This window comes from Sander vitreus, chromosome 5, assembly GCF_031162955.1.
Source record: "Sander vitreus isolate 19-12246 chromosome 5, sanVit1, whole genome shotgun sequence".
NCBI lineage: Eukaryota > Metazoa > Chordata > Actinopteri > Perciformes > Percidae > Sander > Sander vitreus.
Window position 1 is genome coordinate 18,726,517 of NC_135859.1, and position 27,592 is coordinate 18,754,108.

The 27,592-nt window shown below is 40.9% G+C and overlaps 1 protein-coding gene across 1 annotated transcript in view; it reads right to left on the reverse strand.

Annotated features, from left to right (window-relative positions):
- Positions 1-27,592, reverse strand: part of pdlim5a (PDZ and LIM domain 5a) — a 64,117-nt gene that overhangs the window by 30,215 nt on the left and 6,310 nt on the right. The window contains exon 3 of the mRNA XM_078250837.1: positions 17,167-17,318. Coding sequence (XP_078106963.1) covers positions 17,167-17,318 — 152 coding nt within the window. The remainder of the gene's footprint in view (positions 1-17,166; positions 17,319-27,592) is intronic.

Consider the following 27,592-nt stretch of genomic DNA (forward strand, 5'->3'; position numbering starts at 1 on the left):
ATCAATTGTCACTCTTTTGAACACTTAATATAACATTAAGTGTTCAAAAGACTTTGCTCACTAAGAAGGAGCAGTTACACACATGGAACACATGAATGTAACTCAATGGTTGTTGCAGTGCATCACAACTTAATTGAGCATGATATAAAGGGTAAAATACATGAGTTAACGTTAATTAAAGGTTAAGTAAGCTATGCAGTAACCGAAGACGTGTGAATGTCAGCAGCCCTCTCGGAGAAGCCCTTCTAGAAACTTCCAGAGGGAGTTTCATGTCCTTCACCTCTGTAAATTTGAACCGACAGCGTTGTAGTAGCTGGAAACATATCAGTCTACAGACACAGCTACTCATACACTTGGCCTTTACCTCCTCGCCTCTTGTTCAAGTTTGCCAACAGTGTCCTGATAATGCCATCCTGTTTAACACTAGAAGCAAAAAAGACACCATGCCATTAAATTATTCTACAACAGTCTAAATCCTATTTTGAGCAGTCACACGACAACTCTCATTAAACCTGAGGATTTAACATATCTGTAAGAGCGTTTCCGCACGGAAGTAAGCCTCCCAGGCTCTGTATGTACTTCCTCCAACAAGGTTTACTGACAAAATACTCTGAGACATGGATGTTTAAAGAACCCTGATTGTTGTGGTTTTACACTAATAATAAAGAAGGAGGGATGATTATGCTGCCTTAATATAATCCTCCAAGGCTCAACTAAAAGCAAAAGAATCCCCCTGAGCAATTGCTAAAGCGTTACAGACATTCATGTTTTCGTCGAGGCAATATACCTAACCTTTTTTTTGTCTCATGACTATGTCAGCAGCATGCCTGGTCTATGGGTTTCCCTGGACACACTATACTGTAAATAGTCCACAATAGTCCAACAAGTACCCAATCAGTGCAACACCAAAGTATTCAATGGCATCAAAGCTGATCTAAAGACAGCAATGATTTCACCTGCACAACCAATGGCATGGACATGAGTGAGGCACATAGAGAAGGAAGATCACCAGGGTATCAGGTAGGTATTTCAAATACGACACCATCATCCCTGTGTGCTGTAGCCTAGATTGCACTGCAGCTATAACTGGAAACACCAACATGGAAATGTGTTGGAGTCATATGGTAAGAGGGAGGAAAAAAAGATGCAAGTGAATGAGAGTCTAATTTAACTCAGAGGCTTTCAAACCTTTTCTCTGGGGATTTGCATAGTCAAAGGTAATTTTAGGCTTTTAAACAAGTGACATACTGTACGCATTGAAACAGCAGTAACCATATTTGATTTTGTTTTCATTCTGAAATTTGCCACAAAAAAAAATGCAATATGTCACAGGAATATGGGCACTGATATCTATAAGCATAGCAGAGGAACAACAGGACCTTGCACTGTTTCAAACACTTTGCCACAGGAATGTTTCTCCATAGCTCAAATGTGTGAGGGTCAGAGAGTAAGTGGATGCAATAAAGACACTGACAGTGTGACAGTGACAAACATTTCATATGGAAACATTTGCTCGGCTGTACATGTGTGTGTTCTTCCCACCAACTGTTTAATTTGGCTCATAGTTTAATAGCAGCTGGTATAAAATATGTTTCCCTTCTCTGTGTTTGCATTTGTAACCCTGCATGTTCCATGTTAACTGTCAGGCTCTACGTGTCTGTGTTAATTCTGTTTCATGTTCATGGAAGTTTTATATCTTATAACAGTGATATAAAACAGAGTCTGTTCGTGTAACTGCGAGTCTGTGTTTCCCCAGCAATCTTTTTGTAATGACAGCCATTTTGGTTTTGCTTTGATTCCTTACCACATCCGAGTGCATGCTGTGGATACAGTGGTGGAGCTTAAACATATTTCCATATTTTGTTAAGTATAAGTCATTTACGGTAATATTTATTCTACTTCTCTTTGAATATTGGTCATCAGTGTTTGCCTAATAAATTATTTTTGGGAAATACACAGGCTATTACATAGCACTGATGTAATAGCTTTGTAAATGCTTTCATGGGCTGTTGTTTCCACTCTCTTCAACAATTTTCTCTTTTGGAATTTACTGGGAATGAACAAAACAGCAGGACATCTTACAAAATAATGCCATCCAGCCCTGCAGTACTGTAAACTGTATGATTCAATGTATTATTTTTTTTTAGCACATTTTCTTTCAATTGTTGAGTGTCCCAGTTATTTTCTATCATTCTGTGAATCTCCTCATCTGATATTATTGTATAATGCATTGTATTATTAAAGTCAACTTGAGCTAAACTGTCTTAAAGCTTGTGGATTTTGTTGTCAAATATTCTTTTGAACACCATGTTCTGTTTTGATGTACCCCCATATATGACCTTTATGCTGCTTTTTACCTTCATTTATGCATTACAGTAAATTGATCTGTCATAAAGAGGAGGATGCCATCTCTTCTTCATCTCCTCTCAAATCACCCGTGCCCTCACGGATGTTCTCTGTTCTCAGTTTTGCATTTGTGTTTAATCTCTCTGTTCTATTCTTAATGGAGTGAGATCATTGACCGATGTTTCCAGGGCTGTGCCCTAACATGCCATCAGCTTTACCAGCAAGCAACCAGCCATACTGAATCAATAAGAGATTGTTGCACATACGTGTGTGATTTTATGTCTAAAAAAAGGGTGAGAGTAGTGAATGGATAAAGGCCCAGTTGACATACACCCACACAAATATACGTATACACATACACACAATATGATGTATTACGCAGGGTGTGGTGACAGGCATAACGGGTTGGCCCAGGAAATGTTACTCCAGGGTAGTGCAATAACACAGACTACAAGGACCAGTTTATAAACTCTGCAACATCTGCACCTGCAAATAGGCTTAAATGAATGCACATACACAGCACGTGTGTCCAGGTCTATTTTTAGATTAACTGCACCTTGGGCATTTCCAAATATTATATGCGTGAAAAACTTGAACTACATCAGCCCAGTTATAAATATCTCATTTTTCTTTACCAGAGCTAGTCCTCTTTGCCTCAAATCCTGTCTGGTTCTTGAGCTGTGATCTTATCTTCGATTTGCACCTAATTTGTCTTGCTGAGAATTTTTTGGGCAGCTTTTACATGTTTTTTTTATTTTGCATTCTTTCCAAGAACAGTAGGGAATAATATTATCCAACTGAAGTCCAAAAAACGCTTTAAAATTCAATAAATCAATTGAATATTCAAAAAATACACTTGTTCCTGAAAATGTTTGTCAAAAATAATTCAAATTAACCCTTTTTTCATTCTTCTCCCTTCTATTTTTTTCATTCCTTCTCTGTAACTTTAACTAGCACTAAATAGATAATAAATAAAAAATAAATATAGTGCAGAAGAGCCAAAATGATACTGTGACTTGGTTTGTGTGTCTGTGCATCATCCACATGTGCATGGACTTTAGCAGCTTGGTGATTTATGGACAGGCACAACAGTGCCCAGGGTCATTAATGTAAAACATGGCTTTAACTTTGTTTTTTTTGTCTTTTTCTATTTAAGTCCATCTCTACACCGTTCCATCCTTTTCTGTTGTGTTGTAATCATCTCCTCTTCCTACTTACTCTTTCCTGCGGTTCATGCCTCTTTTTTTCTCTTTCCTGAGAATGAGGTCACTGTTCTTTAAACAAAAGTGATAATGATTATCAACACAAAGCCCTCTAAAATATATTCAGTCGTCATTCCTGAAGGTGGGACACACTCTGAGTCTATTTTTTTCTTTTTCTCTGCCTTATTAGGAAGAAGTGGAAAGAGTGGGCTGGTTTGGTACAGTTTTTTTGTTGTAATTTACCCTTAAACTGAAGCAGACAGACCAACGTGACCGGGAGAGAATGCCAGGGCACCAAGTAAAAGCAGAGTGATTGGCAGGATTATTGCCACGTGTGGTTCAGCTTTTGAGTGTCAACAGTGTGTACTGTATGTGTGTAGTGTAGCGGTTGTGGTGGTGTCGGGGTATAGTAGTAGAGGTAGTAAGTGTAGGTATGATGTAGCTATGACTACAAAGTCAAAGAGAGAAAGAAGTATAATGAGTGAAAAAAGACTACAGTATATCACCTGATTTCACAAGATAGTCTAACATTCCTTTGCTGGTGCAATTAAATCCAAAAGAAACTGCTATTTCAAGACCAGTGTGTGCATTTATGTAGAACTGACCTTTAAATAGATCTGGAAGCTGAGTCTGCCTGGCTTTATCAGTCCTCACACTGGGCAAGACCATAAGAGACAGAGGTCACAGAGATCACACGTACTGTAGGTCTGTTTAGTGTGTGTGTGTGTGTGTGTGTGTGTGTGTGTGTGTGTGTGTGTGTGTGTGTGTGTGTGTGTGTGTGTGTGTGAGATCCTACCCATTCCTTATCCACATCCTCCCATCACTATCTCCACAGAGTCCTCGACAGGACTTTTACTATGACATCACATGAGATCCTTAAAGAAGCTTTGACGCTGACCAGACCAAAGGAACACATGTGAAAACTAGAGTGGTGTTACTGCAAAAATATTAGTCAAATAAATCAACTTTGGGAACATTGGAAATATGTTTGAACGATCGCAGTCGCGGACGAAAGAAAAACATTCCAATGTTGAATTTCTGTGATTGTTTCAACGATTGTGTTTCCATCAGTTTTTCTCAGTCAAGACAAGCTAACGCTACACCCCATGTAGCCCATGTTAGAAATAAGGAGTTGTGTTTTTATATATTTGTTGTACTGTTCTTGCTTCTTTATCCTCTGCCATAGATCAATATGGCTAGACAAAAAGCCTGAGGGTATGGGTCCACACACTCACACTAGCTGCTTGCTGTCTGTTTATCTGATGAAAAACTTGACCTGACCCTCACATCTAGGTCAATATCTCTTTCTGTATGGTAGGTTTTAAGATGGCTATTCTGGGTGTAATGAGTACATAAAGACACATTTTATAACATTTTCGTATTCCAAATCTGTGAAAAAACTATTGATTTTAGCTGGAGATTTGATAATTACACAGAATGTCCTTTTTTGGATAAAAATGAACGGACAGAAAATGCCTTAAGATGCAACACAGCCACTGTGTTTCCTGTGGAAGCATAGCAACAAACAAGCACATCTATGGTAGCTCAATTTCTAACAAAAACACACAGCAGTGGACCAGTACCCTAAGGAGTTCTTAAAAGCAGACCATTAGAGGAAACAGGCACATTAAGTTAAACCCTACCAGGGCAGGAGAAAGGAGGCAATGTCTCCAACAGCCTGAAGGTCAACAGTACTGCATCATAACCCCAACAGAGCACATAAGCAGGGGGAGTAGCACTTCTATAACTAATGCTCCACAGGAAGAGGAGGAAGGACCAACTGCAGTCCTACCTCAGTCTTGACTAAATAAAGGTTATAAAACAAAAATAATTAGATGAAAATAGATTACGTCTGAGAATACAAGTGTAAAAATAGAAATACGAGGCACAGGAACTGAAATATAGCTGCTTTACATATTTGACTGATGTCCATTAGTAAACAGAAGGGTGGAGAAGATATATATCGGAGACAAAAAGCTGTAAAATCTTATACAATGTATGGACATTTTTACGCCAACAAAAAAAGAAGAGTTACTGCTGAAATGCATCCAGTGGCACACCAAATTTCTTTTATCATTTAAGGTACTAAAACAGATGAGCAGTATCTGTACTTTTAAAGCATGTACTTCTTCTTAGACGTTTTCCAAAGATCCAACATTACATTCATGCAAATATATATATATATCTCTTTCTGTGAAACAGTAATGTTTGGTTTAATGGAAGTGTCTAAGTGTCTAAGTAAGTTAGTCTGAGTGGCTGTCTCTGAGCAGTAAAATAAGTATATTGGAGGACTGGAGTCTTTTGAAATCTAATTTAAAGTTTTACAGCTTTGTTTCATAGCAGACTGACCAAGAAGTAAAAACTGTACATATAAACAAAGGATCTCACATGGAGGTGCTAAAAAACACACACGGGCATAAGGAAAAGGACAGACACAAACAAACACACGTGTTGCAGTCACGCACCCAAATAGCACATATATTGATACTTTCCTTGCAACACAACCTGGCATGTTTAAAGCATTTTTTCAGTCATTGTTAATGACTCTTGACCTGGTAATTCCATAATGCCAACTGCCATACTGCTGTGAACACTTCACGGCAACTCCCACATGGAAAATTGCCATCATCGTTTAAAAGATTTAAAGTGTAATTCAGTAAAAGTTAAGTGTGGTCAGCCTGTTTGTGAAAGACGTACCAGACATTTCCACACTGCAACCACACATACAGTATAGAAATCACTAAACTGAGCTCTCTTTCTCACTGCAGCTGATTGACAATCTTGACTAGAACTATAAAACCGGAGGAGTTGGAGAAACACCAGGCTAATCCCCAGAGCAAATCTGGGTTTATCAAAGCCATGTCAGTGCTGTCAGATTTATTTAACGTACAGCTCTACTGTGTTTCAGGTTCAACCCAACACAACCAAAGTCCTGGTGTAATATCATGAGACTCATATGAAGATTGCATTGTTTCAAGTGTGGGTCCTGGACAGAGGGAGTTAAGGAATCTCTTCCTTGAAGGCAAACTCAGTACATGCTGGGCCTCCGTAAGGGAAACCAGTGGTACAGGGGGGCCCAAACTGGATGAGGACATCAGTATGATTCTAGGGTGCCCCAAATGGGATGAATTAAAGCACAAATACAAGATTAATGAGCCTTTAGTGCTGTGGTTTTGTAAGATCTACAACACTTAACCATGGTCTCAAATTATGTATTTATGCAATTACTACATCATCAATGTGTGTATTCAACAGAACAATAAACTGTAGACTAATGAAGGGTACACCTGAAATGTGCATTTAATGTGAGAGAAAGTGAGTTTTATTTTCTGCTGTCTACTTTATAGCTTCTAGTTTTCTCTGCAGCAGCACACAGTTATTCTTTTAAGGGAGTAGAAACAGAAACAACGCAGTACATCAAACAGAAGGAAGACAGACTAAAGAGACAGCACTCCAGCTGGGTCTAGCACTCAGAGCTCAGACAGCCTGCCCATCAAAATGATCCGCAGCTGGACCAGGAAGTGTTTTCCACATTCAGCATCTGGCCTTAGGTCTGTTGAGAGGGTTATGGATATTGATGTGCATCAGTATCACTCAGATGATTCACTCACAGAGGTGCAAGATTTACTGGCTTATTTTGTTTCCCTCAATATTTTTGATTCTCGGTCCAACTTTCTGTTTCTGTTTACCTGGCCCAACGCACACACGCAAGGGCCCTCTGAGTGACGCTGAGAGTCATGAACTTAGGCGACAGCGATGTCAGTTATATGACAGTGATCATAAAATGATCCTGGCTCTGACACTGAACAAATGCCTGAATTTATGAAATTCCTTCAGCTTCTTTTTCCCCCACTATAAAACCATAGTATTTTCAACAGATGAGCCTGAAGAAGATAATGGTGGAAAAAAAAATCAGGGAAGGATGAGTGCACAAGGTACACACTAGAACACTTGCATCAGTATGTACATGTGTGCATCATATATATCCACAATATAGATATATTATGTTATTAACATACAGTATGTTGTGCTCCTTAGGATTACACTCTCTGCCTGAGTTGAACATGGTGTCATCTGGTTATGTAAAAAAAATCAGGGAAAAACAAATACATAATGAGTCCTTTGGCTGAAATGAAATTTATCCCAGCCAATCTGAAGTGATAACAAAGTAGACTTAAAGTTTAATGTGAGAACTACAAGAGAAGACGGTAACTTGCATCTGGAACATTTATTGTGTTTTAAAACATGTTGATTACAATTAATGATAGAGTCATTCGTAACTATAATTAGACGTTTATTTTATTTGGAACGAAACTGCTGAGTGTACAGTTTATGTTCTGACTGTGTCTTATACCCTGAAAGTAATTTATAGTAATTACTCAGCGCTTATGAAATGTAGCTTTGAATCAGTACAGATGATTCTTCGCACTGTTCCCGTGGCCCGTTTGGGTATCATTTAACAATGCTGGCTGGCCTAAAGATGAGTGCTCTTGGCTTACACTAAGATATATTTGGCAAATAGCAGAGAGGAATAAAAAAAAAAAATCAGAGACAGATGAGCTAAACACAGTGTTCTTGGCCTCAGAATATCTGTGGGCTACCTTCACAGACCCCTAATGTTCTTGGGATTTATATTTTCTTTGGCGAAAACAGACTTGCCAGAGACAGGCAGAGACAGGTGTGTGTAGCTGTAGCTGCATTCTCTTGGTATTAGAATATTACTGGCGAATACTAAAAGCCTAGCCAAAGATGATGGCCATCAGTTATAGATGATCTTTAGCAAATCCTAGAGACCAGTGAGAGATAGAGACAGGTGAGCCCAGTTTAGCCCTCTTGGCTTTGGAACATCTTTGGCAAATATCAGAGGCGAGTAAGTGACAATGCCAGCTGCACAGGGTGTCTATGAGTACAGAGGATTTGCAAAGGGCTGTGAATTTCTGCAGCTACAGTACAAGTCTCACAAGTTCCAACTAATCAAGCCAATACTATACGTGTTATCTATCACATTTTGATTAGTTTTATTAAGTTTTTTTTAGATTGAAAGTACTATGAACACCATTAACCACCCCATGGCCTCTTGACATTATTTCCAGTGTAAATGGCAGTATTAGAAAAGCCAGGGCCAACAAAGTGAGAATGTGGGGATATATAAAAATACAGACCAGGGGCTATCATGTTAGAGTAGGGGTTCTTAATGTTTTAATATCACACTTTCTTTCTCCACTGTAGTGTAATATGTTTTCTGTTCTACACCTCTATGTGCCCCTTCATAGGAATTTGCTCTTTTTTGCTCTGAAACAGTTCGGCAGGCCAAATGTTTGAAATGTAGTTGCATTAACCCAGGTATTTTTGTAAAAGCATGGTCTCTCCAGTCTTTTGTAAACAGGGAATCCAATTATGCCTCTTCTTCAAAGCCAAGCTTGTTCAAACACGCTGTTCTTGTTACTCGCGGGTCAGTTTAAAAAAAAAAAGCATGCAGTCCATTCTGGGTTTCATTTCAAAGTGTAAGCTAAAAACAGGCAATAGATCAATTGATTAAAGTATATGTGTTGCCTACAAACATGTAACTGACACATACATCAAATGACCAATTATGTAACATATACTTTGTCATATTTCTGATATGATGAGAGCCTATTAGTCATGCATGTGCCTACAGGAGGACAGATGTGTGTCAGTTTTCGAAAATGACATGAACCTCTGTGCTAGAAGTGGCCAGGCCAATATATCATGTGCCTGTGTTTGTTGGTCACAGGGCTGTGCCCAAGCATCAGCATAAACAAGCACAACTCCAGGGATTGTGTTGTCTCTATTCAGAGAATGCAATGTAAACAAAATGAAAACGTATACCCCAACCCTTCATAAACTTCCCTCACCCAACCCCTTGCCATGGCACCCAGAGCCTTCCAGACTCAAAATAACTCCTGCAGCTGCCATGGGATCTGTGTGTGTGTGTGTGTGTGTGTGTGTGTGTGTGTGTGTGTGTGTGTGTGTGTGTGTGTGTGTGTGTGTGTGCATGTCTTCGTTTGGCACATTAAATGATATAATACCTCGTGAAAAATATTCAGATCCTCAGATTCAATTTGCATGTGAGTAGGGAGAGCTAATGAATGTGTGTGCAAGATACAAAGTGCTGAGGTGACCTAAACTTCCTTGCTGACTGATGTGTGTGTTTGTGCATGTGAAAGGGGGGTCTGTAAATCAGTGTCGCTGCAGCAAAACAACAACACCACAGCGGTGCAATTCAGCGTTACCGCACACGCAGAAGAGATCTAAAAGCTGATTGAGTTTATCATGATTTAAAAGGGCCTGTCCTTCTGGCTTTCTGCATGAGCAGATACAGCTCCACTATTATGAATTAGACTCTTAGTCAAACACTGTAATTATCCTGTTTGAGGTCCTTTCAACAGTGTGAGATCTATGCTCTGAAAAAAGAAGTGGGACCAATTAACTGAGCACAACAAAAGCTGCTTCAAAACCTTTCTTCTTTGCATAATTGCGTACATTTCTTTAAATCGTGCATTCATTTGCAGCCTTCTGTGATGTGCCTGCTTAAATTTGGGTGAGTGGATCAGGTCAACTGCATTTCAGTTTGTACTATTAAATTCCCTCAAACACATCAAATCTTGAGATTGTGCCACCACTGGTGAAAAACTCACACGTGCACACCGGCCCATTAAATAGTCAAATGAAAAAAAAGACTTTACTGTTGGGAATAAAGCATTTAATCAGACACTGGCAGCTGAAGGTCATAGCAGTGAAATACAAAGGTGGTTTTGTTGAGGCATGGGATGATTGGTTGAAATGAATAGCTTAATACGTACTGGTGTACCTCTAAAGAAAATAATGCCATTGCTGAAACTTTGTGATTGCACTATACGTGGGGAACTGCTTCAGGACAAAGTCATCAGCAGGGAGGAAACTTCTGCGTTTGTAATTCCTCAACTTCTAAATATTAGACCCCACTCTGTTCTCTTAGCTTTCACATCAAACCCTTAAACTTCAGTTTGAATCCTTTTCTTTCATTTCATCTCCAATGCCAGCTTCTCACTCTCCCTTCTTTGTGCCTTTTCCCTTTCCTGCCTTCTCTCTGTACTTCGTTCTTCCTTGTAATCTTTCTTGTAATGGTAACTGTAGCTTAGGTTAATAAAGTGAGTGTTAAACATGCCAATGAATGAATGAATGAATCACGCTGTAGTTGGTAGGACCAGATATAGTAGAAAATCAGAAAATGTTTTCAACATTTTGCAACGTTGCAGTTATTTCAATAATGCTTCTTTATTTTGTTAATAAAAAACATATTTGCTGTTGTAGGTAAGTAGCAAAAAAAACATTGTCATCCATGTGCTGTTGCTTGCTAGATAGAGTTCAACGTACTAAAACCTTAACAACCAGTCTATGTGTGTGTGTGTTATAAACACATGTGCTCCACATGTGGTGATATCTCCCTCATAGTAAAACAGTCTGTCTAGCTAGCAAGATATTAGTTGTTTTTATAGGTCTCATCAAATGAAATTCAGTTTGACGATGAAGATAAAAATGGAAAACTGATTCATTGACAAAAGAAATTCCCAGAAACTCAACTGCATTTTCTCCACAGCTGTGCATAATGAATCATAGAAAAACTTTATGGATATCTATGAATCTAAACACAGAGAAGTGATGTTTTAACGTTCTCGCCTGTTGCCATCGAGCACGGTGATCCACCGTTTACATAAACTGCAGATGTCAACCAAGTTGATCAGAAACTGGCGGCCTTGGAGAATCCATCGCCATGCTTGTTTATGTGTCTCTCTTTTATCTCTTTGCCATGCAGTCATTTTCATTTTCCTAACTTTACTTCTTTTAGCTTTTTCCATCTTTCCCATTTCTGCCAATTTCAGTATTGAAACACTGTTTAACAGATAGTTGTGAAAGCTCCTAAGGTCATGAACTTTTGAAAGTTAGTGTTTTGAGAGCTATTATTAACGTAACAATACAGAGTGCATTCCTAGACAGTAGAAAAACTCAGGCAACGATTGTGATGTCAAGTAAAACAACAAACACTTCAGACCAGTATGTCACCATTTATTCTCTACTGCTATTCCAGTTACACAGGGAATGTATCTAAATTAATCTGAGAAAAACTGCCTTCAATGCAATTTATGGTACATATACTGTAAATAAAAATAGGCTGATAGGCTTAAACAGTTAACTGGATCATTGTATGTGATATAAATCTTTGAAAGAATACAGAAACTCTCACTTGGTCACGCTGTGATAAAGCAGACTTACAGCCACGCAATTCAATTTACACACTGCATTGCCAGACATTAGCTGCTATAGCAGAATGTAGTTCATCCCTGTAGAAAAGGCCCCAAAGTTGTGTTGGTGTTGCTGTTGTTTAGTGCAGTTGACCATGTTGTGTTTTGTGTTTCACGTTTACTCTCGTTTATTCAGTGCTTGTAATAGGGTAGCCAAAGCGCGTGCTGGTTGGTATATTATAGCTGACGTCACACAGTTAATAAGCAGTAAGATAGTTAGTCGGTCAGTTGGACTGTAGTTGTGAGCAGCATATTTCTTCAGAGTGTGCGTAAATGAGAAGAGTAAGTATATCTGCTGCATCACTCGTGATATGTATTTCTTTGTTAAACCAGCTTTTATTTCTGCTATTTGATGTGGATGAGAGTTAGGAGTTTAAGGGGTCACCACGCTACGCAACCACTGTGCTAATTATAGCCACGTTCATTCAAGCTAGTTTATCACCTTCGGCTCACCCGACTCAGTACGTCGGGTCAAAATATGTAACATTGTGTTTAAACATGTTGATACTTTTTATACTTGTTGTTAAGATTGTTCAGTACTTTGTGGTTGAGTAAAATAAGAAATTAGTGGTGTTAAATAGTGTTATCTATGCCGCTATTGAGGCTTCTCTATTGAGACTTTGCTAGCTTGAACGGAATATAACATCCGGTCCGGGATTTTCACAATAAAAGCATCAAGCCGTTCAGTTTAGTTGGAGGCTTTTAAGTGTATCATAGACAACAGGAAGTGCTGTCTACGTTAGCAGTAACTTAACGGATGGTAGAAAATCTATGAGAATCCCATACAACAGGGGTGTCAAACTCAATTTCGCTAAGGGCCACACTGGAAAAAGAGAATCGCATCAAGGGCCAGACATGTAGAGTTTATTGACATGCTTTTATTTAATTGAAAAAGTAAAATATCTTTGACTCAATTATTGCATGTCTCATGTAGTCTTCTCACTTACAGTTTGGTCCACAAGCCATCCTAGAATTTAGCAAATCAAGCAAAACAATGATTATATTTTCTAAGTAGGCTACCACACAGCTGACTCACAACAACCTCTTTCACAGCGGGAATATGCAAACGCTCTGGTTCTGTGGGAATCTCTGAGTCTCAAAGTCGGCAAATTTGCCAAATTCAGCTTTGAGCGTTGCGTAATTGCAAGTTGAAAAACTGTTTCCCATGTTTTTGTTTTGGCGCACAACTATTGTTGTCAATAGTTGCGGGCCAAAATTGATTGTGAACCTAAATTGATATGCGGGCCGGATCAGAATTTGCGAGTGGCCGGATTTGGTCCGCGGGCCTTGAGTTTGACACAAGTGCCATATAATAAGTGTTTGAATCCATTTTCTCTGCTTAAATTATTGGAGTTTAAGAGATATATAGCCATATGCTGACTATTGTTTATTTTATGTTCGGTAATGTATATTAGTGCGTAAGAAGGAATGAGTGTATACATATGTTTCCTTTATTCATTTGTATTTTGTTCCTCTCTTTTATAGAAACCACACTCACACTCAAACGTACACAAAGGAACCAGGAAGAAATAAATGAAAAAAGAACATTTATATCTCTCAGCTCTTGATTTATTTATTCATGAGATATTTGGCCTTAAGTGGTGTTCTGGCCGACACACCTGCGTGAACTTAGTGATAACCCTATAACTAGCACCTAGACTGAGCATCTACCCCTTATCTACATTACAAGCCCTATCTGCTGAGATGTAGCAGTGAAATTCATGCTAATCATGAATAATGTGTCTTTCCAGTAGTAATCCTGAAACAAACTAAGTGAGATGGACCCTATTACAAAAAAGTAATCTTTGTAAATTAACAAAATGTAATAAAACAATAAAAGAAGGATTATTCCTGGATGAAAGACACTGACAAAACACCCTTTGATGATGTAAGAGAGATGTGCTTTTCAAGTACAAAACCTGTGTGATGTAAAAAACCTGCTGTTGTAACAGGAAAACCATGATAGGGTGACTGCCAAAACCTACATCAAGAGTTTGTAAAATGAGTCACAGAAAATCAAAGACATGTTTAATCTGCTCATCAAAGGGACAATTTTTTTGTGTTGGTTTTAGATTTTGTTATAGATCAGCTAAAATGGAAAGATCTGAGCTGGAATACATGTAACAATAAACTTACACTAAAGCAAGCGGCGCTGAAATGCAGGTAACAGGTGCCAAAACTACATCAGTGTAATATGTTTTCCACTGAAATAAAGAAAGTCTCACAGACAGCTAAATGAATGTTGGTGTGTGATGATCAAACTGATAACAATAGTATTTGCATTCATGCATTTATCTACCTTTACTTTTCAGGTAATAAATCCAAGTTCCAGTCAGTGATAGGATAATTTGGCCCTCTAAATTATTAGAGTTATTTGGCCCTCCAACTGCATTGTAATCCTTGAAAATAATGTTGGCTGGGACAAATTCAGCTTTCTATCAGTTTAAATTCTTCTTGCAGAAACCATTTTATTCTACAGCTTTTCCTTGTCTTGTCCTTGTCTACACATCTGCTGTCCATCTCTTTTCCCCATCACTCGTTTATTTGGAAAAGGAATAACAACCTGTCTCCTTTTAAAATACACACATACAGACGCCACATGCATTGTTAACATTTCTCTGTATCTTCTCACTGTTATAATTCCTGTTGCTATCTGACCCAGTGACAAACCCAATCAAAATTTGCAGGGAGAAAGGAAAAATGAAAAGAGAAGTGAGCGACACCTATAAAAACTAACAGAAACAAGAGACTAGATTGGTTCTTTCCATTACGCATGTAAACCCATTAAAGTCCAGATGTTGACCTAGGCATGACACTCTTTGGATATACAGTATGTCTAACTCACAGCGCCAAAGAATGCCAAGCAACAAACAGAAAGAAACATTGAAACTCTGATCTTATTTGTTATTGTAAATTGGGTCTGGAGAAGGTGCAGGGATTTCTGTCAATCTCCTGGACTTTAAAGTATTCAAGTAAGAAGTTGGAGCCAGCTGTCCCCAAAGTGGCTGCCTGGTCAAACAGCCTAAATAAAACAATACTGCCACTTAATTAAACAAGCCGTTCCATGTGTTTCCAATTGGGCATGAATCAGTCCTTCAAGGGCTGATGTCTGCCACAGACACAGAGTGATGCAGAACAGATCATCCTTTAACTGGTCCTCAAAACAAGCGCACCCTTATGTGAGATTTGTTCAGTTACAGTACACTGGCACTTGGCAGCTCCTTTGGAGCCTAAATTAAGTAATTTTAAACAAAAGTCAATGACGGATACAAATCTTGCCCTAGTCGTCACTGCAATTGAAAATAATTAACTGTGAAAAGACTAATGAATGTTAAATGGGTTCGGGAAAAATGCTTGAATTTCAGTAAAGAATCCACCTACCAGCACCTCTAAAGTTCAATGAATAATATGTTATATCACATTTGTTTAATCTGTACAAACAATGAAGTGTAAAAACAACAGTTTGCGGTTTTACGTGAGATTATATGTTGGACTATTTCTGCAGTGATGTCCTCTAGTGGAGCAGGTTTTTTTTTTCACCTTTGGACAAAGCTGTTAAAACCTTGCTAGTTTCCCCTGTTTCCAGAAATTATGCTAAACTAAGCTAACCATCTCCTGGCTTTAGCTTCAGAAGAGTGGTTTTAATCCTCTGAACTAATTCTTGCCAAGAAAGTGAATATGCATATTTCCAAAACTGTCAAACTATTCCTTTAAGAGAAGATATATGGTGTGCCAGTAATAATAATAAATCATATGTTTGGCAGGTTTTAGTTATGTGAGGAGTCTTGCAAAGCACCGAGACCATATCAACCTCTTTCACTATATGCCAAACGTTAGATGCAGCACAGAAATGTTGAATCCATTAGTCGTCTCATCCACATGTTTTAATGCAGCTTTAGAGGGACAAACTATATAAACAGATGCATGTGTGGTAATGTTGCTCCACTATATAAACCATGAGCCAAACTACACTTGCTCTAATCTGTTTAAAACTAATTATCGTAAAACTCAATCAGTAAGAAGCTTTTTATGATGTTTTACCAATATGCTGAGACAGGCTGTACTGTGTGTGAAACAGCTTAAAGGTATTTGATTGCCAGACCAATTGGTTCTATATCTTCCACGGCAATACTTGTTGACCTTCTTCAGAGTCAAAACGTTGGCCATACATCAGAATATGAACTCCCACTTTGACAAATAAATCATCCATTGATGACTTTTAGCCAAGTTTTATTCTAAGACCTGCTTCACTCATCATAAAAAAATTTTTTTTAAAAAAATTGATCATGGGTCTCTCTTTCACAGGAAACCCCACACTGACCTTGAGTTACTACAAGACCTGCGGTATTACCGTGTGTGTTCTCTGCTACTCAACCAAAAGCAAACATTGTCGGTCTCTCATCATTTGGACATAATTTGAGGACATGCCCAGTTAGCCTCAGATGAGGGGAGGGGTGACAGAAAGATGAAATGATCAGAGGGAGGACAGAATGGGAAATCAGACAGATACAGATGAAGAGAAAAACAACACACATACATAAAAGAAAACTGAGCATTTTATTACTTCAGTTATGTCAATTCTAATTCAATGTATAGCAAAATCCATTAATTCTCTGTATGTACCGTGTACTTTATAACTTTCATGATCTCGAATCCAAAAAGAACAAGTATAGGAGCCTTGAACATCTCACAGTGTTTAAATGAAAACACACGCATGCCTACAGGTGCTGCCAGGGAACTGGACAATTCAAACCACATGAGAACCAATATAAACACACACACACACACACACACACACACACACACACACACACACACACACACACACACCAAAACAACTGCTTGTGATAAATCAGCTCCACTGTACGGATTCCACCAAACACTGAAGAGTAGACCTTGGGGAAGAGGGGGTGGCCCACATGTGTGATGCTCTTGCTGTGATTTCAGTTATTTCTCTTTCCTTCAGGGAATGGGAGATCAGGCAGAACTAATGGTGTTGCTGTGTGTTAGAGCTAAGATTAACGCCTACAAAAACAGTGAACATCTGCCTGTATGTGGGATAACTGGGGTTCAAAAGGGAAGCACAGACTTTAAATTTGATGCAGAGATGGGTTGTGTTTGAAAAGGGAATGTATGGATCCTGTGTTGTCATAGAGATAAATGGCTAAATCATTTTAAAGTTTGGTTTCATAACCACCCACCCACACACACACACACACACACACACACACACACACACACACACACACACACACACACACACACACACACACACACACACACACACACACACACACACACACACAAAGGCTTACTTCTGCAGGGTGAGGTTTAGGTTGCCGGTGCAGCTCTTGATCTTGTTCTGGGCCTCCAGGTGGTTCATGCCCTCTGTGGCGATGCCGTCAATAGACAGAACCATGTCTCCAATACCAATGCCACCTTTAGCCGCCTTCCCACTATCTGTCAGCTGCAGAGACACAAAAACCACAAACAGCTTATATTATCTACACAACAAACTGCATCACAGTGAGGATTATTAAGCAGGAGGGTGGGAAACATTCACTTTGTATTTATCAGAGGATTTATGGATCAATTCCATTACAGTAAAGTATTTGGGCAAAGTTAATGAAAGACCTGGTCCTCTACCACATCATGGTAGGTCTACTGTACATTCACTGATGCGCGTCTAATAGCAGCAGCCTTCATCTCTGAGTTACCTTTGTTTCTTCTTTATGACATGCTGTCATACTGGGCTTATAGCTCGTTAGAGAAAAGAAAAATAGTTCCTGAAACCACAGCATGTGAGAAGAAAAAAGATTACAGCCATAATGCAATCCTTGTGTCCACATTCTACACTACTGTATGTAGCCATTTCTTATTAGTATCTTGTTTAATGAAAATCAAGACTATATATATATATATATTTTTATTTTTTTTATTTTTCGAAAATGTATCCGAAAGCTAAAAGGCCAAAAATGTTGAAAATTAAATTGGATCACAAAGAATACAGCAATAACAAATGTAGGCTAGATTGTTATTTTAAATATTGCCTTCTGTATGTCAAGACCATGGTAGTTGACATGCAGAAAACTGATAATGCAAGACCTTATTTAGAGTTTGGTGTTTGTAATGTGTGCTTCTGTGAGCAAATATATATTAGCTTATCTTGTGTTACACTAAAGATCAACTACAGTGAGTCTAGTCCCAGTAAAAAGCAATTATGTCATTATACTCTGTATAAAATGCAATTAAAAAGGTGACAAATAGCTAATTAGACGAAGCTACAAGGTGTAGACACATACCAGTTTTATTGGCTTTGAGGAAACAGCAATTACAAGCCAGACATCGCTTTTGCAAGCATCATTACATATGCATACCCTCCACTTGTCTCTGGTTTTCAGTGTCTCCCATGAATTTTGAGGTATGTTTCAAATATCTGCATCTAAACAAAGTTGTATTGCTTCACTTCCACTCTGGGGAAAGTAATTTGAACCAGATTCAAGCCACACAAAAGAACTTTTGAAGAATGTTTAAAACCAACTCTGCTCAACCCAGTTCAACATGGCTTCAACATGCACAAATGCTGTGCTTTATCAATGTTGTTCTTGACAGTAATGTTAAATATATAATGGTAATCATGCTCAGGGAAAAACTAACATTTTCCAAACCAATAATGCTGTTGTAGTCCATCTTATTGTGAGCAATGCTGAACAGATTTGAAGTGTTGCGAGGCAACTAATAACTTAACAGGCACACAGATGGGCCTGAGTCCACACCAAAATAAAATCAAATTACATTTAATGTGTAATTATGTGTTCTATATTTAGCCTATGTGTTGAAACTCGCCCTGTTTCCTTTTTTGGAAAGTTAAAGTGTGTGCTACTGAAGTATATCTATATAGGTGAGATGAATTATTTGAAATGTGTTAAGTAATGGCGACGCAAATGTAATGTTCTCATTGATAGAAAAACAAACGGGAGAAACAATTTAATTTTGTTGAACTTTGGTTTGTTTCTGATACTGTATTAGTATCTGCTAATGAGTTTTTTTTTTTATTACTTTAACTCACAGACACCGTCATCAACAAACAGGACAAAACTGCACATTGTGGCAGCATGTGTCATATAAACCAGAGCCATTCTTATCAGTAGGCTGAGAGAGGACTGTGACAAATTTAGAAAATGTGCGTAGGTTGTTACACACTATCTCTCTTGTCTTTTTCGCATGACGCCAAAGAACTGTATCCAGGACCAATGTGAAGGTATCATTACAACACATTTTCTTTCATAACAATTATTAATATCAATTTTTGTAACAATTTGGATTAGTGTTTGTTATATTAAGATAAAATGAGACTTAGCTATTATATATATTACCATTCCTTAGAGAACAAAAAGACCTTGCAGATGTAATTCTGACCATTCTTGGTCACAGAAGGTCTGAGTGTGTCCAAAGGGGAGTGAGGTCATTAGTTTCTCTTGACACAGTGAAAAAATACCACACAGACCACTTCACTGAACACACACATGCACACAGACCACTTGTGTAGTTGTTCTAGCTAAGAAGTGGCTCTTACTCTTATACCCACCATATATCACTTCAAGTGCAGCTATTGAATTTGAAGCTTCTAGAAGAACATTTGTTTCTGCTGAATTAGAAACGACAGTCAAGGATGAGAAAGTGTAATGTGGGTTTAGTCGTCTCTGTGTCTGTTTCCTCAGCCTCTATCTTTGTCCCTCACTCTCTCTCTCTCACACACACACACACACACACACACACACACACACACACACACACACACACACACACACACACACACACACACACACACACACACACAGGACACAAGACAGACAGACACAGGCAGGGCTAATAAAAGAAGCTCTGCACCCGGATTAGTGTTGAGGCTCTGCGGCCCCAACCTTTTATAGTCATATTAGCCCAACACACGCAACATCACTCACCACCACTCACAACCACAGAGGGCAGGAAGAAGAGAGTAATGAGGGATTGACTTGACAGTGATTACAATTGCATGGATGGAAAGGAAGGGAGAAACAGAGGGAAAGGAGAAAAAACTGCTACTGCTGAATCTGTGGGCTCTTTCTTTTCCGTGCATTTTGACACCTTTCAAGGGGTGTGTGTTCATGCTAACCACTCTGGCACTGTTATGGACCAAATGCTCACCACAAAATGTTCAATTTTATTTTTCCCCCAATTAGTGCTCTGTTCCTGCCCCCTACACACACAACCACTAACTCTCTGTCTCCACATTCATACAGAAACACTCACCCTAACTCTGCTTCTCTCTGCATCAAAGTAACCTGCATCCTACCAGATAGTTCAACTGATTTTGAACAAAGAATTTAATCTGTATGTTTTCATTCTAAATATGTCTAAAGAATGTTCCATGCTGGCAGGAAACCTGTTTTCAAAGCAAACATTTGTTTTCAATCACTGTGATTACAAAGATTTCAGAGCTCAAAGTAGTTTCAATTTTCATATCAAAGAGAGTGCAACAAATCATTGAGAAAATCAGAAACAGAAATTGAAATAATCCATCTATGCAACAAGCCAAGCACTTCAAGTTTCCCAGGGTATTTGATTTATGGCTCTGTTGTTTTGGCCATGACACAAAACAGCAGCTTTAACACTACGCACATATCCACTGGATACGGTTATAGAGTACATGTATGTACGTTCATGCTGTTTTATCAAGCACACTCTCCAACAGCAGCTGAGCTCAGCTCCAAATGTGCAGGGACATCCGTTAAAGGTGCACAATGTAATATATTTACTGTATTAAATCCACAATATGTCAATAGATATTAAGGAAACATGCTAGAAAGATTGATCTCACAATGTGAATTTACAACGATGGCTAATGTGGCCATCAAAGCCAATCAAAGGTGTTCGTAATAAATGTAGTATTTGTGCCAAATGCATGCTCTTGGGGGAATTGTCTCTGTAAAGTATAGTGTGGTCTAGACCTACTCTATCTGTAAAGTGTCCTGAGATAAATATGTTATGACACTATAAATAAAATTGAATTCAAAGAGACCAGCTCTGATAAACCCATAGTACGCTACCTGCCCAGTAGACAGACAAATTAAGCAAAATGTTGCTGGTGATCATAGTGGAGCATCTAGCAGTTAAACACCAAGATATATGTCTCAGGAATTTGTAGAGACCAATACAGAGCTAACACGAGTGAACATTACACTTACATTCATCAGGTGGTCAGAAACCAACAAGTCATCTAAATTAAATGACACATAACTGTGTGATCTGATGCCTCTGTCGGCAGGAAGACGTCATTTGTCTGTACCTTCCAAAACTGTAACAAATTACAAAATTCCTACAGACGATTGAGGGGTATAGTATCATAAAGTCTGCGTTTTTTAGGTGGAATTCTTCTGCTCTTTAGGTGGCCAAAATACAAATCAACGTTAATCCAGCTTTAACTAAATGTCACAATGTAGGCTTTCTTTATAACATACCTGATATTGTTCATTTTCTACACTACCTTTGTTTAAAAATGCCCTTTATAGCCTTATTATATAGTCATGCACAAGTGAAAGGGTCAATATACGTGTCAACACTTATTCAAAAGAATAAGAAAAACACATGCAGAGTGCAAAGCCTTCACAGATGAACTTTTGAACCATTATGCTTCTGCAGCGTCAGTTTTCAACACATACACTGTCTGATTTAAGTGCTCTGAAAAAGTAAACTGGTTCCAACACAGCAATAAAGGTTAGCTGGAGTGCTGAAACATTGTCTGGTTTGAACATACACTGACCAGTTTGAGTGCTTTCAACAATGCCTGCTTTCAGCACAAGGAGTGACGGAGGATGACAGGCAGATGGTTCACATCACGCTATGATTGAAATGCTGAAAGCAGGTGACACGAATACCCAGATTGCTCCTTGTAACTCAAACATCCAGAAAAGCTGCTTCCATATGCCAGCCTTCAGAAATATTTATTTCACTCAGGCCAGACATCCAGTAGGTCATCTTTTAGTGTGATCCTAAATGACAGAAATGTTCCTTTATTATTATGTATATTTGAATCCCCTGTGTGGGCAGAAAATTCAATTTAGGGAAAATGGCGTAATCTTTTTCTATCACCATCATTTTTTTATCAAAAACATTACTGTTTTTTGGCCAGCTCCTCATTTATAACCAGAGTATAGACATTAAAATGAAACGTGTGCAGGAAAATAGCATGACAGTTTCTGTGCTCTGATCTCTTAGCAACAAAGTAAACGGCAAAATAACGCAAAAATGTTGTATGAAGAAGTACAGACGGAGTTTGAAGGGTATGAGACAGAGTGGAAGAAATATTATATAGAGGTGAGGGAGATTTATGAAGGAAGTACAAAGACAGATGGAAAAAAAGTTAGAAGAGAGAAAAGGGAAGATTAAGAATGTGCAGGAGACAGAAGCTGGGGCAGACATCACCTCAACCTAGTTGTATGATCCTTCAGGAACACATACTGTGTTAGGCAAAGGTTCACTCACAATTTCCGCTCCTGAATGAGATAAATCATGCAGGTATGTCAGCTGCATCATGGAAATACCTGAAACAGGATCTGGTGTTTATCCGACAAAGTCCACTGCTCTTTTTCAGTTGTTACGAGAGTCTGATGCTGGCAGACTGATTGCTTCATGGTTAAAAGTCAAGTTTTTGAAAATGATGATCAGATGAAAGAATCTAAAGCCCATTACATTCCTAACATATAGAATTGTAGAGTACAGCTTACTGCTTGCTAGCGATATATCTACACTTAAACCTTAAAAGGATCTACACTATGCCATACATGATACAGCAATATAAAGTAGAGAATGGAGAAAAGAATAGACTCTGGAGATTCTTTATAGAAGTGGCAGCGCTCCAGCTGGGAGTTAGAATCAATTTAATGTTAAACAGCAAGTTTTTAAAGGGTCTCAGCCTGATAGTGGATCTCTCTAAATGATTGAACATTCCTGTGGGGGGGGGGGGGGGGGGGTGGTACTGAGTACCCAGGGCCCTCATGTGAGGTGCTAGAATGAATGGCTGTGGATCCGGAATTTGGAATTTTGTGCTACGCCCCTGGGTGTCTAACAATCACTGCCTGACTTGTATGTTAATGCTAAAGACCTTAGCAAGAAAAGGCTATATATCGGATTGAGTTCCCAGTGATAGCTCACTGCAGCTACAGCTGCCAAACCCACAAAAACAAATCGTACACATTAAACATATTGCGCACAGGATTTAGAATCTGGCCAAGAGATCTGCCATACTTACAAGAAGTCTCCCCATTCAAGCATAATCCAACTCTGATACCAGCCAATAAGCATTGTGAAGATTAAGCTGTGTTCTCCTGATATTTTTATTTCCACAAAAAGTAGAAACAAAAAAATTCCTCTGATATGGGTTTTCAAAGTAATTGTTTTCACTAACAATGATAAAGATAATGTCCAACAGTGTGCTGCAAAGTCATCAGTGTGTCTATTCTTAACCCGAAAAAAAAAACAGTACAATGTATGCGCTAAACCTGAAGCTGAGAGTAAAAGGTGCCCTGTGGAGTTTTCTTGTTACATGTCTACATTCACTTCTCCGGGAACCATCACCTTATCGTGGTGGAGAGGTTTGTGTGTCCCTATGAACCTGAGGGCTGTGTTGTCTGGAGCTTTGTGCTCCTGTTAGGGTCTCCCAAGGCAAAGTGGTCTCAGGTGAGGGGCCAGACAAAGAATGGTTCAAAAATCCTATGAAAAATCGAGGAAGGGATGAAGTGACCCTGCCCAGAGGAAGCCCGGGGCCCCCGTCTGGAGCCAGGCCCAGATGGAGGGCTCGTCAGCGAGCGTCTGGTGGCCGGGTTTGCCACGGAGCCCGGTCGGGCACAGCCCGAAAAAGCTACGTGGCGGACATCCCTCCATCCCATGGGCCCACCACCTGTGGGAGGAACCGCTGGGGTCGGGTACGCTGCCACATGGGTGGCAGTGAAGGTCAGGGGCCTCGACGGACCAGACCCGGGCAGCAGAGGCTGGCTCTGGGGACGTGGAATGTCACCTCTCTGTGGGGGAAGGAGCCGGAACTTGTGCGGGAGGTGGAGCGCTACTGGTTAGATCTGGTGGGGCTTACCTCTACGCACAGTCTTGGTTCTGGAACCATACTCCTGGATAGGGGTTGGACTCTTTTCTTCTCCGGAGTTGCCCAGGGTGTGAGGCGCCGGGCGGGTGTGGGGATACTCACAAGCCCCCGGCTGAGCGCCGCTACGTTGGAGTTTAACCCGGTGGACGAGAGGGTCGCCTCCCTACGCCTGCGGGTTGTGGGGGGGAAAACTCTGACTGTTGTTTGTGCATATGCACCAAACAAGAGTTCAGAGTATTCGGCCTTCTTGGAGACCTTGAGTGGAGTCCTGCATGGGGCTCCAGTCGGGGACTCCATAGTTCTGCTGGGGGACTTCAACGCGCACGTGGGTAATGATGGAGACACATGGAGAGGCGTGATTGGCAGGAACGGCCTCCCTGATCTAAACCAGAGTGGTTGTTTGTTGTTGGACTTCTGTGCTAGTCATGGATTGTCTATAACGAACACCATGTTCGAACATAGGGATGCTCATAAGTGTACTTGGTACCAGAGCACCCTAGGCCAAAGGTCAATGATCGATTTTATAATCGTTTCATCTGATCTGAGGCCATATGTTTTGGACACTCGGGTGAAGAGAGGGGCGGAGCTGTCAACCGATCACCATCTGGTGGTGAGTTGGGTCAGGGGGTGGGGGGAAGACTCTGGACAGACCTGGTAAGCCCAAACGGGTAGTGCGGGTAAATTGGGAACGTCTGGAGGAGGCCCCTGTCCGACAGACTTTCAACTCACACCTCCGGGCGGAGCTTTTTCGTGCATCCCTGTGGAGGCTGGGGGGCATTGAACCCGAGTGGACAATGTTCAAAGTTTCCATTGCTGAAGCTGCGGTGAGGAGCTGTGGTCTTAGGGTCTTAGGTGCCTCAAGGGGCGGTAACCCACGAACACCGTGGTGGACACCGGTGGTCAGGGAAGCCGTCCGACTGAAGAAGGAGTCTTTCCGGGATATGTTATCCCAGACGACTCCGGAGGCAGTTGCAAGGTACCGAAGGGGCCCGAAGGGCTGCAGCCTCTGCCGTGAAAGAGGCAAAGCAGCGTGTGTGGGAGAAGTTCGGAGAAGACATGGAGAAGGACTTTCGGGTCGGCACCAAGGTGCTTCTGGAAAACCGTTCGCCACCTCAGGAGGGGAAGCGGGGGAACCATCCAAGCTGTGTACAGTAAGGATGGGGACGCTGTTGACCTCAACTGAGGAGGTAATAGGGCAGTGGAAGGAGCACTTTGAGGAACTCCTAAATCCGACTAATACGCCCTCTATGGTAGAGGCAGAGCTGGAGGATGAGGGGGATTGGCATCAATTTCCCTGGTGGAGGTTGCTGAGGTAGTTAAACAACTCCACAGTGGCAAAGCCCCAGGAATTGATGAGATCCGTCCAGAAATGCTTAAAGCTCTGGGTGTGGAGGGGTTGTCTTGGTTGACACGCCTCTTAAACATTGCGTGGAAGTCTGGGACGGTGCCTAAGGAGTGGCAGACCGGGGTGGTGGTTCCCCTTTTTAAAAAGGGGGGGACCAGAGGGTGTGTGCCAATTACAGGGGTATCACACTTCTCAGCCTCCCCGGTAAAGTCTACTCGAAGGTGCTGGAAAGGAGGGTTCGGTCGATAGTCGAATCTCAGGTTGAAGAGGAACAATGCGGATTCCGTCCCTGGTCGTGGAACAACGGACCAGATCTTTACTCTCGCAAGGATCCTGGAGGGAGCCTGGGAGTATGCCCAACCAGTCTACATGTGTTTTGTGGATCTGGAGAAGGCGTATGACCGGGTGCCCCGGGAGATACTGTGGGAGGTGCTGCGGGAGTACGGGGTGAGGGGTCCCTTCTCAGGGCCATCCAATCTCTGTACGACCAAAGCGAGAGCTGTGTCCGGGTTCTCGGCAGTAAGTCGGACTCGTTTCAGGTGAGAGTTGGCCTCCGCCAGGGCTGACGCTGTCACCAATCCTGTTTGTAGTATTTATGGACAGGATATCGAGGCGTAGTCGGGGTGGAGAGGGGTTGCAGTTCGGTGGGCTGGGGATCTCATTGCTGCTTTTTGCAGATGATGTGGTCCTGATGGCATCATCGGCCTGTGACCTTCAGCACTCACTGGATCGGTTCGCAGCCGAGTGTGAAGCGGCTGGGATGAGGATCAGCACCTCTAAATCGGAGGCCATGGTTCTCAGCAGGAAACCGATGGAGTGCCTTCTCCAGGTAGGGAATGAGTCCTTACCCCAAGTGAAGGAGTTCAAGTACCTTGGGGGTCTTGTTCGCGAGTGAGGGGACAATGGAGCGGGAGATTGGTCGGAGAATCGGCACAGCAGGTGCGGTATTACATTCAATTTATCGCACCGTTGTGACGAAAAGAGAGCTGAGCCAGAAGGCAAAGCTCTCAATCTACCGGTCAGTTTTTGTTCCTACCCTCACCTATGGTCATGAAGGCTGGGTCATGACCGAAAAGAACAAGATCCAGGGTACAAGCGGCCGAAATGGGTTTCCTCAGGAGGGTAGCTGGCGTCTCCCTTAGAGATAGGGTGAGAAGCTCAGTTATCCATGAGGAGCTCGGAGTAGAGCCGCTGCTCCTTTGCGTCGAAAGGAGCCAGTTGAGGTGGTTCGGGCATCTGGTAAGGATGCCCCCTGGGCGCCTCCCTAGGGAGGTGTTCCAGGCACGTCCAGCTGGGAGGAGGCCTCGGGGGAGACCCAGGACTAGGTGGAGGGATTATATCTCTAACCTGGCCTGGGAACGCCTCGGGATCCCCCAGTCGGAGCTGGTTAATGTGGCCCGGGAAAGGGAAGTTTGGGGTCCCCTGCTGGAGCTGCTACCCCCGCGACCCGACCCCGGATAAGCGGATGAAGATGGATGGATGGATGGATGTCTACATTCAGTGTTACTCACCAAAACCATATTAGCCTGTATAAAATATGGACGCCGTCTCCATGACGTCACCCATAGGTTTCTGATCGTCAAAATGAAGCTCAAAGTGGGCGTCTCCCAGTGGCTCTGGCCATTGCTATCTTGGCAGTGCTTGATGTCGGCTAATCCAAAAACGGGCAAAGGGGTGAAGTGTGGATGAAGGCGGGCCGAATGAAGCCTACAGTCTATGATCGCCTCCTGTGACGGCAGCCACCTGTCACCCAAACTCTACAGGGTACCTAAGTATTTCACTCTGTCACAATGTACCTGCTGGAAATCATTAGACTTGTCATATACTGTATATGAGTTTGACGGTATTCAAATACTGATTTCCTTTACATGGACAGTTACATGGAAATTAAGTGAGGGGTTATAGTAACAGAGTAACATATGTAACAGAGGGCTATATTGTCAAACTACACACAGGACCAGCATCAACAAATCCACGTGACTTATTTTGCGTTGTAAAAACGAACTGCACTTTGGTAAACTAGAAGCGAACAAGCCAGCATTTACAGCCACTCAATGATGTGATTGTCATGGTGCTGGGAGACTTAGCATTGGCAGGGCTGGTGAACACACATTCAGGAATACAGCCATATTAACACAAGACTGGATTGTTCTTATTTCATATGAGTGCACAGTGTGCGTCATCTGTGGCACAAACGAACAGAGGCTGTAATTAATCCAAAATGGTGGTTTTAGGTTACAGGTTATATCATGTTTAACTT